Consider the following 10,591-nt stretch of genomic DNA (forward strand, 5'->3'; position numbering starts at 1 on the left):
CCACTGGAGGTGGAGAGGGCGGTTCAGGGGGTGTCGCCGTTGATGCAGGGTCCTTTGAGGGGTTGGGGTTGGCTTCCGGGGGACCCCGCGGTCCCTGGGGGAAGCTGTAGGCGCTGCAGAGCCTCGCTCAGCTGGGTTTGCGCATTCTCCACCGCGGCCAGGCGGTGCTCCTGGGAAGGGAGCGGCATGAGGAGGGGAGAGCATAAACGCACCGCCCCGACCCATCTCCCTGCTTTGACAAGCACTCACCCAACTTTTCAGCCTAGGGACCTCACAGCTAGGCAGGTTGCACTCGGCATGCAACCTGGAGGTCCTGCAATCAGGGATCAGAGGCAGGCAAAGGGTGAAAGGTCAGAGGCTGAGGAAAGCCATGCAAGAGGTCAGGCAGGGGGCGGGCTAAAACCAGAGGTGCAGGATGTAAGGACCGCCCCCAGGTAGTGGCGGGGCTTTCAGGGGTGTGCTGGACCAGGTCGTTTGAGGGCGGGGCTTGTGTAGTGGGTGGGGCGGGGCCAGAGGGTGGGACGGGGTCACCTGTCGCAGAGCCTGGAGTCCAGGTCCTGCAGCTGGCCGCGAAGTTGCACCTGCTGCTCAGCGAAGGCTCGGAGCTGGGCTCCTAGTGACTCCACGAGGCCGGACAGCGCCTTCTGCTCCGCACGCAGGGCGGCCATCTCGCACTGAAGCTCGGCCAGCTGCGAGAAGGGGTCACTTGTCTTTCCAACAGCCAGTCTCCTCGATCCGTTTCCTCCCGCCCCGGTGTTTGTGCAGGGCAGGAAATTGGGGCTCGGAGAGCAGAGACGGCAGCCGGCGTCCAGAACGCTGAGCAGCGGAGTCCGCCGCATATAAGCCTCCCACCTGGCTTCCAGGCCACCTCCAGCCCGCTCCCCAGCCGCAGCTACCTTGCCCATGGGTCGGTGCACGCCTAGCGCCTGGTCTCTGTCCCGCGGCTGGTCCAGCTGCCGCTGCCAGGGAACTGACGATTTGCGAGGCAGCGAGGCCGAGGCCCGGGTCCAGGGCCGACCACGGGGTGCTGACCCCGTGCGCATCGAGCATTTGGGGTGCGGCAGAGACCCTGTGGATCGGCATCGGGCTGGGACACTTTGCGTGCGCTGCACGCAGGTGGGATACAGTGGGTTGTAGTGGTCTGGTCGCCGCCAGGTCTGATAGCCTGCTCCCTGGACGCTTCGGAGGGACTGGCTCTTGGAGATGAGAGGGGTGTGCTTAGGAAGGTCCCGGGGGGGCAGGAACCCTGGCTTCTCGCCTGCAGGGAAGCTGAGGGAGTCGCAGAAACTCAGATTCCATCCAAAAAAAAAAAAAGAGAGAGAGAGACCCAGATTCCCAGATCTGATCCATCCCCATGATCTCCAGTTGGAAATGCCCCCATCCCGTGGATCTCATCCTTCCTGGGACCTGGCCTTTCAGGGGCCACCCTGAACTCAAGTTCTCATGGCCGTGGCTCCCACCTCACCTGGCCTCTTCTCTCACCCATGACACCATGGCTTGAAGTTCATAGCAGCTTCAAATTCCAAACCCACCCTGTTTATTTGGAGGGGTGTAGCCCCAGTGCTACTCAGGGGCTACTCCTAACTCTGTGCTTCAAGTTTGCTACTGGTTGTCCCTGGTTGTGTTCAGGGAATTGAATCCGGGTCTCCTTCAGGAAGGCCTGTGCTTAACCCACTGAGCCATCTCTCTGCCCACCCCCCCAGCTGACCGTGGGCATTACTTCTGCCCATAAAGATACCTTCTCCATTCTTTATCAGACACATTCTTTGTGTGTGTGTGTGTGTGTGTGTGTGTGTGTGTGTGTGTGTGTGTGCTCGAGGGGCAGGGGAAACACATCTAGTAATGCTCAAGGGTTACTCCTGACTCTGCGCTCAGGAATTAGTCCTGGAGACCATATTTGGTGCTGGGAATCAAACTTGGGTCAGTCTCATTAAGCCAAGGCAAGTGCCCTAATCTGCTGTACTATTGCCCTGGCCCCTCAGACCCATTCTTGTCCCAAAATTCCATAACCTTAAAATGACCTTATCCCTGCCCCTGGGTAAACTGAAGTTCATAATATCTGATCCCAAATATCCTTGTCCCCATTTGATCCTAGTGACCTCTGGTTACAGTCTGAGCTACCCGCTGACCTTCGGCAATGCATCTTGGTTTCTGTCCCTGGCTTGACCCCACTTAGTCTCTCACTGGAGCCTTGGCCGAGGCTGACCATAAGAGCTCTCATACCCAAGTGGGGACACCAGCCCCAGGCCCTGACCCCAGCAGACCTGCCCCATGGTCCCATCGTCACTTCTGTCCCTGCTCCTTCTCTCACCATCCCAACCCTTCACTCAGCTCCAGGCAGGCAGGTTACCTGGTGTTCCCCTGGATGGAGGGTGGGGGCAGGCGCATGGGCACAGACACGGGGACAGGCCTTCCCTCCTCGATGGCTCTCAGGATGGTGGGCAGTGGTTCCAGGCTCTCACGGGTTGCCTGGGAGACAAGAAGTCCAAATACTGAGCCAGTCCCTGGGGCCACAGGATCCCTGACTGCCAGCCTCCCCACACTGTCCTCACCTGATCCAGCTCAGCAAAGATGGTGCAGAGCTGAGCATGCAGAACTGCCAGTCGGAGGGCCAGGTCAGTGCTGCCTTGGTAGCCGCTGGGGGCTGCTGCATCCACCACAGCCACTTGCTCCAAGAAGCTCTGCATGGCGGGTCCATGTTCCTCCAGGAAGCTGTTCATGAAGCCCATGTACGCCTCCTTCTCGCCGAAGCTGAGCAGGCCAGGTTAGAGGTTAGGCCCAGCACCCGCTGTACCCCCCAGCAAGAGCCCCCAATCACCCAATACCTACAGAGTACGGTTGGCGAGGTTCTGGATGACCTTGGCAATGAGTGTGAGGGCACGCGCCGGGCCAGGGGCTGGATGCTCCGGTACCAAGCCGAACAGGCTGGGGGCCAGGATGGCAGGGCAGAGGAGCCGCAGAAAGAGGGAGGCACACACCAGCTGTGGGCCCAGCACCTCAGTGCCCCGCTTCCTGCAGACGTCTGTCCAGCTGGAGAACACAGCACCCAGCTCGGCGGGGAACCAGCTGCCACAGAGGATGCTTCGTTACAGGTGGAGGGGGGGCGTCGGGCAGGGACTGGGGCAATGATGTCTGCACTGCAGCTTGTGGTCAGGGTTTATAGAGTAGTGAGGTTGCCTCTGGACTCACTTTGTTTCTGGTTTTGGGACCACATCTGTTGATGCTCAGGGGTTATCCTGGCTCTACGCTCAGGAATCACTCCTGGCGGGCTTGGGAGACCATCTGGGATGCTTGGGATAAATCCAGGTTAGCCACATGCAAGGCAAACACCCTAACCACTGTACTATCTCCCACCACCCTGAAATCACTCACTTAGAATTGGGGTACGGGGTACAGGTCCACAAGGAGTCAGACACCATGAGCTTTGGATGTAGCTGTGAGCAGACATAACTTTGGGGTACTGAAGTACATGTGAAATAGCATGGGATTATTATAGGGGTACTCAAGGCCAATGACTATGGGTGGGGTAAGTCATCTCCTGCTATCAGAGGTCCTACAACTGGGCCAGAGGGGTTATTTGTCATTAGAGAATAAGGCCCTGGGCCCAATGCCGCCTAGGCTCCATGGTATACTGTAGCACTGTATCGTTGTCGTCCCATTGTTCATCAATTTGCTTGAGCGGGCACTAGTGATGTCTCCATTGTGAGACTTGTTACTGTTTTTGGCATATCGAACATGCCACAAGTAGCTTGCCAGGCTCTGCTGTGCAGGCAGGTTACTCTTGGTAGCTTGCCAGGCTCTCCGAGAGGGATCGAGGAATCGAACCCAGGTTGGCTGCATGCAAGGCAAACGGCCTACCTGCTGTGCTATTACTCCAGTCCGTGGTATACTGTATGGAGCAGATTATCAGATTTACTGAATCTTAAGCAAAACTTCAGAAATGGGGCCAGAAAGATAGTACAGTGGGTAGGGTTCTGGCTCTGCATGCGACTGCCCCAGGTTCAATCTCCAGCACCCCAAAGGGTCCCCCAGCTCCCCGGAAAGGCATGTGCCCTCCCTATCCCAGCAGTGAGCTCACCTGTGGGAGTGGACAATGTTCTGGAAGACCTCCTCACAGCTGCTGTGCAGCCAGGCCTGGTGCTGCGGCAGTTCGGGACCCGGGCACTTGCTGGGGTCTACCTCACAGTCCTCTCTGGAGGCACAGAGACGACGCACCACCTGCCCTGCAGTGGACACTGTGAGAAAGCGGCCAAGCCATGGCCACACCATCTTCCACCTGCCTCCCTGGACCCCAGCATGGCCAAGCCATGCCAGAATCCAGCTGCCCTCTGGAACCTCATGGCCCCTCCTGACCCCACCCCAGCACACCGAGGGTCTCCTGGAGGTAATCCTGTGCCACCAGCTTCATGTATTCATCAATGGCCTTGGTGGCAAGCGTGTTCTCCCGGAACAGCAGCGCTTCGTGACCTCCGCAGCGGGCCAGTTCCATGGTACCCAGGTCTGTCACCAGTGCCTGGCGTTGTGGGGGAGGGTCATGGTGCGCAGGGCAGGCTGAGCTTGCAGAGTGACCCTTCCCTCACACCTGGCGCCTGGTTCCCGCCCCTTGCACAACTGCTGCTCCAGCCCAGTACTCCAGCTGGGGTGTCTAAGTGGCAGGAACTGCAGCCTCAAGGCTCAAACTCAGGCCTCAGGCCCTCAAGCCCAGTCCCTCGAAGCTCCTCCCACTGAGCATGTGCCCCAGGACCCTGTATCCGAGGTGTCCTGCCCCCCCCATCCCTCTTGCCTATGTGTGCTCAGACACTCTCCACCTCCCTTGGCACCCCAGCGTCCCCTCCTCCTAGGAACCACCCTGGGCTCTCCCCACCTCCCTGTAGCGCTCCGGCTCCCTCCTCGCCTCCCAGGGAGTCCCATGCGCCCTCCCCGCCTGACTCCCCCACGCTGTCCCTGCGTCCTCTCCACCGTCCAGGATGGACGCCTCTGCTCCCTACCCACCCGGGTCGTCCCGCCCCAGCGCGCGGCTCCGGGGTCCCGAGCCCTGCCGCCCGCTCCGCACCTGCGCCCGGCCGGTGGCCTGCAGCACGCGCACCAGGGCGGCCGCCAGCTCCTCTTTGGCCTGCGCGGGCAGCGCGGGCTCCAGCGCCCCGCACAGGCGCGCGTAGTGGAAGGTGAGGAACTCAGCCAGCTCCTTGTAGCGCTCCGACGGCAGCACGCGCAGGCGGCGCGCCCGGACCCGCGCCCGTAGCGCCGCGCCTTCCGGGGCCCCGAGCAGCGGGAACCAGCGTTCCAGACCGGCGGCCGGTCCGCGGGGAGCGCCCAGCTCGGCCAGGGTCAGCGCCACGCGGCCCAGCGCCGCGCCCCCCGGGCCGGCCCTGCGCAGCCGCAGGGACAGGCGCCGCGCAGGCGGCAGAGCCTCGAAGTGGAAGCGCTCGGCCCAGAAGAGCGGCCCCGGGCCGGCACGCGCCGCCGTGCGCGCCAGCAGCGCCCCGTCCAGCCACAGCTCGGCCCGCACGCCCGGCGCCGCGGCCGCCGCCCGGGGCAGCCCCTTGGCCTCATGCACCCACACGCTCAGCCACGTCTCCTCCCGCTCCGACGTGTCCTGCGGGCCGGGCGGTCGGGTCAGGGGCGCCGGGTGAGGCTGGGGACGGGGTGGGGATGGGGGGGGGCGCGGCGGCCCCCTCGGGCGTCGGGGATTCCCCGGGGCTAGGCGGGCGGAAGGGGCTGAGCCTGGGGGGGCCGGGCTGGGGCGTCTGCGCCACCTCGGACCTGGCAGGGCTGGAAGTGGCGGCGCAGGTCCTGGATCCAACGGTCCTTCTCGGCGGCTGAGCGACAGGAGAAGCAGCGCTGGCCGCCGGCCCACGTGACCTGCGGGCGGGAGAACCCAGGTGCGGTGGAGCGCGGAGGGGCGCGGGGCGCGGAGGGGCATGAGGCGGTGGGCCGCACCGCTCACCTGGAAGCAGTGCCTCTCCTCCAGGAGGCTGGGATGCACCGGCCACACGCGAACATCCCTCTCGGCGCCCAGGTCCAGCTCGGACAATGTGGCCAAGGACTCCCGGGAGCCCAGGGCCCTGGAGCACGGTGAAGGTGGGGAGGAGGGCGCTGGGAGAGGGAGTCGTGCCCCCACTACTAGTATCCCGAGCCATCCTGAACCCTGGGGTCAGTGCAGGGTCCAATAGCAGGATTGTAATCTGTTCTCTGCACCAGCTGCCTCCACCCCTTGGACACTTGCTGTGGCCTCTGCCGTTTTCTCTGCAAGCCTGTTAGCCCATGTCCTTGCCCTGTGGCCCTGAGGCCTGGGGCCTTGCCCCCCACACACACCCATGGCCTTGCCTTCTGGTCCATGGCCTTTCTCTGTCACTGGTCCTTGTCTGTGGCCTTGTGCATGCTGCCCACCCTTTGGCTCTCAGCTCTTGGAGGCCTCCCCAGAGGGTCACCTCCTGCTCCCTCTCAAAGTGGCCAGCTGGCCCGCCCACATGCTGCATGATGCTGGAGAGGAGTGTGGAGAGGGGATCTGGGGGGTCCAGCCCCTGTACCCCCGACCCTTACCCATCTCGGGGGGCGTTGGTGCCCAGCTCCAACCTGGCCCTCTTCTTCTCTTTCAGACGCCTGAGCAGCCCCTGTGGGAAGGTTCAGGAGCCCTCAGTCCTCTCCCCCAGGCTGCCGGGAGGATTCAGGGCGCCAAGCCCGGGCTGCCTTAGCAGGACCTACAGGCTGATGTTCCCCCTTGTCTTGTTTTTCAGGCCCCACCCACAGTGCCTGGGGGACCCTAGGCTTCCACCTATCTCCCAGGCACAGCGGGAAAGGGGGATGGCATCATGAGGGCCTCCAAGGGGGTCCCAGGGCCTTCGCTCTCCCCACCTCCAGCCTTACCCGGACGTTGTGGGGCGGGTTGGGTCCAGCAGCCTCCGGCTCCAATTTCCTGGGGGTCCGTTCTGGGGGTGATGGGAGGTTGGAAGGTGGGGGTCTTCTCTGACCTTCCCTACAGGCCCCTCCACCCTGCACCTTACCTTTGTCTCTGAGGGTCCCCAGGGCCATATGGATGCTGCTCTCAGAGCTGGCACTACCCACCCAGGACAGGTGGGATCCCTGTTCCCACAGAGACCATCAGTCCAGGGACATGGCAGCAGCGCCCCTGCTGCCCTCCTCAGGGCTCGCCCCCTTACCAACCCCAGCAGCGCCCCTCCCCCTCCCTGCCCCCAGTAGTACCCCCTCTCCCTCCCCTCCTCCAGCAGCACCCCTCACCCCTCCTCATCTCCAGCAACACCACTTACCTCCTCCTCGCCCCTTAGCAGCACCAGCCGGCCATCCAGCAGGGTGAAGTCACTGATGTTCCAGACAGGCACGTTGGGGCTGGGGGCCTCAGGAATCTGGGGGCCAGGGGGCTCCAGCTCTGAGCAGAGGACAGTCAGTGGGATGGGGGACACTTCCTCCTGCTGCAAACCCCTTCCTCCATGCCACAGCCTGTCTCCCTGCCTTCTTTCTTTTCTAAGGTCCCAAAGCTGCCCCCACCCCCACAGGGCATTGGGTATGTTTGTGGGGTCCCCCTGGGAGCCTGTAGCCAGCTAGAGGGCAGAGAGCAGCTATTCCTTGTGGGTTTCAGGAGCATTAAGGGCGACCTTTCCTGTTCAGTTCTGGGTCTCCAGTGCCTACAACAGGGTCTGATCAGAACACTTCAGCAAACCTCTGTTTGAATGGATGGACATGAGGATGTATGGATGCGTGGATCGTGAAAGGGTGGGTGTGTGGATGGGTGCGTGGATCGTGAAAGGGTGGGAGTGTGGATGGGTGCATGGATTGTGAAAGGGTGGGTGTGTGGATGGATGTGTGGATGGAAGAATGTGTGGATGGATGGGTGGTTGGGTGGATGGAGGTGTAGATATGTGATGGATGGATGTGTGAATGAGTGGCTGAAGGGATGTATGGATGGATGTGTATGTGTGGATGGATGGGTGGTTGGATGGATGGATTCATGGGTAGATGGAAGTGTGATTTTATGGATGAGTAGATGAGTGGGTGAATGGGTGGTTGACAAATGGATAAATGTATAATGAATGAATGTATAAGTTGACAGAGTGATGGGCGGGTGAATAATGGAAAGATAAATGTACAGATGGGCAGTGGACGGGTGGACTAAGACACTCTTCAAGGCAGGGCTTGGGAGATCACTGCTTTACTGGCTGGGGAGCTGAGTTTGGTGAGGGGAGGAAGAAGAGCATCGGGGGAGGAAGAAGAGCAGTGGGGGAGGAAGAAGAGCAGCGGGGGAGGAAAAAGAGCAGCGGGGGAGGGAGAGGGAAGCAGGGGCAGCTGGACTGCGGTCCAGTGGGGAGATGGTGAGAGTGGACCACCTGCTGGGGCCAAGAGTCCTAAGTCCCCCAAAGGCCATCCCTGTCCTTTGCTGGCTGGACCTCTGCCACCCCTGCTCAAGCCCTGGGTGAGGGGAGAGGGAAGCGGGCAGCAGGGCCCCTGCCATTTCCTGCCTGCTCTTGCACTCATCACAACTTCCTGTCTGTGGGCTTTGCTCAAGAGCAGACGAGTCAAGCATCCGGAACCCTGCCTGGCAGGGATGGGGGGGCTGTGTACCTGGGGCTTGGGGCTCTGGCTCTGGCTCCGGTGAGGGGCTCTTGGACCGCCCCCAGAGCATCTTGGACATCCTCAGGCGGCTTGTGCAGGCTTCCTTTGGGGGTGCAGAGAGAACTCGGCGGAACAGAGAGCGGGGAGCTGGCTGCCTGCTGCCCAGGGACTCCTGGAGGCTCAGTGCCCGACCCCAGCCTGAAAGGCGCCCCCAGCGGACCCCGCCAGCAGTCCCCTTCTCCCCGGCACTGCCCCCAGTGTGCCAGCGGTAGGAGGTCAGTGGGGAGGGGTCCATGGTCCGGGAGGGGACACTCAGGGCTGACAGCAGTGGGTCCATGTGGGTCCTCCTGGGGGCGAGAGGGCAAACAGTCCTACCCGTTGCTGGCCCACATGCCACCCTCATCCCAGCTCCCCACACTCGGCCTTGTCCCGGGGCCCCTGGGGGGCTATAAGCACTTCCTCCTGTACCTGATTTTCTGACCGGGTCGGAGTTGCCGCTGTCTGCACCCGCCTGGCTGGCTTCCTCCCACGGAAAGAGACTCCACGTGACCTGCCTGGCCCACCCCACAGCCAGGCTGGGAGGGCCCCAGGAGGTGACAGGCAGAACCTGAGTCTCACTCCGAGCAGATGTGGGAGAAACTCAGGATCCTAAGTTTGGCGCCTGCCTAGGAGGGACTTAGTGAGAGCTCCGAGCACCTCGCAAGCACGGGCCCGAACCTGGCCCAACCCGCGCCCAACCAGCAGTCCCTCCCCACCCACGTTCCCCAGGGGAGCGTCACTACCATTTCTGCCATCTTTGGAGGTGGGTCCAGGGCCTCCCTGGCAGTTCTTGCCCCACTGGGGCTAGTGCTCAGTCCTACAACACAATGCCACTTGGGCCCAGTGCTGCTGGAGCCACAGCCATGGTGCTCAGGGCTGGGGTGCCTGAAGGAACTGTGGGCTTCGTGTGCACAGCCTTCTGACATATCCCAGCCCTTTTCCTGTGTACATTTAAAATTTGGGGGGTTTCAGCCACACCCATCAGCGCTCAGGAACGATTCCTGGCTCTTGGCGAAATGACCCTTGGCGGTGCTCAGGGGGACCCTATGTGGTGCTGGGAGTTGGTACCGGAGTTGGTGTCATAGAAGGCAAACACCTGAATGCCTGTACTTTCCAGCCACACACATGCATATATGCACGTACTTTTGTTGACAGCTGTTGCTCAGCAGCTACGCCTGGCTCAGTGCTCAGGGAACATGTGATGCTAGGGAAGGAAATGGGGCTCCTGCTTACAGAGCTGAGCTCCAGCCCATCGAGCCACCTCCCTGGCTCATTTTTTCAATTTTGTTGTTGTTGTTGCTGTTGTTAAGAGCCATCCCTGGCAGTGCTAGGGAATCACTTGGTGCCAGGACTAGAGCAGGGCCTCAGAAGCAGGTGTGTGCTACCCATCCCACCCTCTGGGGCTCTTTCTTTTGTTTTGGGGCCACACCCAGGGGTGCTAAGGCTTACTCCTGGCTCTGTGCTCAGAGATCATTCCTGACTGTCTTGAAAGTCAGGTGCCTGGGATCAAACTTGTGTCAGCATATGCAAGTTGAGTCTGGTGCTTTTTCTTAGCTCCTCACCTCCTCCCAAGAGAAACAGCCCAAGTGTCCATCTAGTCTAATGTGGGTTGAGCTGTCCTTTCACCAGGCTGGGTACCCCGCAGATCACAGACTACGGGATAAGGCTGAAGAAATCCATGAGGGTGGGCTCCATTTGCACGAAACACACTTGGAAGGCTTCGGAGGGGTCTGTCCTCAAGTTCCTATCCTTGCCCCTGCCTTGCGCTCTCATTTCTACGTGGCTCACATGGGCGCTCATGTTCAGCCGTGCCCACTGCATTCACCCCACATGCATGCACACAGGGCTTTGGCATCCCACGACCCAGATGGTGACTGGGGAACAGCTGTGGGGTAACACAACTGGGGAACATGCCATTCCCTGCCTCTCCCTCCTCCCAAGCAAATGGCTGCACTGGGGCACTTGTTATTTTATTTACATTTTT

The 10,591-nt window shown here is 61.3% G+C and overlaps 1 protein-coding gene across 1 annotated transcript; it reads right to left on the reverse strand.

Moving 5' to 3' along the window:
• Positions 1-23: 23 nt before the first annotated feature.
• Positions 24-9,082, reverse strand: RASAL3 (RAS protein activator like 3). The gene is made up of 18 exons (XM_055124596.1): positions 9,037-9,082; positions 8,578-8,915; positions 7,269-7,387; positions 7,005-7,083; positions 6,868-6,929; positions 6,544-6,614; positions 5,948-6,065; positions 5,764-5,862; positions 5,054-5,596; positions 4,369-4,513; positions 4,079-4,223; positions 2,830-3,066; positions 2,553-2,751; positions 2,351-2,469; positions 897-1,269; positions 532-689; positions 250-313; positions 24-170 (listed from the first exon to the last, which is right to left on the reverse strand). Exons 2-18 carry the CDS (start codon positions 8,903-8,905, stop codon positions 24-26), a joined length of 3,006 nt encoding a protein of 1,001 aa, XP_054980571.1. The 5' UTR covers positions 8,906-8,915; positions 9,037-9,082.
• Positions 9,083-10,591: the final 1,509 nt, after the last annotated feature.

This window comes from Sorex araneus, chromosome 2 (assembly GCF_027595985.1).
Source record: "Sorex araneus isolate mSorAra2 chromosome 2, mSorAra2.pri, whole genome shotgun sequence".
Lineage (NCBI taxonomy): Eukaryota > Metazoa > Chordata > Mammalia > Eulipotyphla > Soricidae > Sorex > Sorex araneus.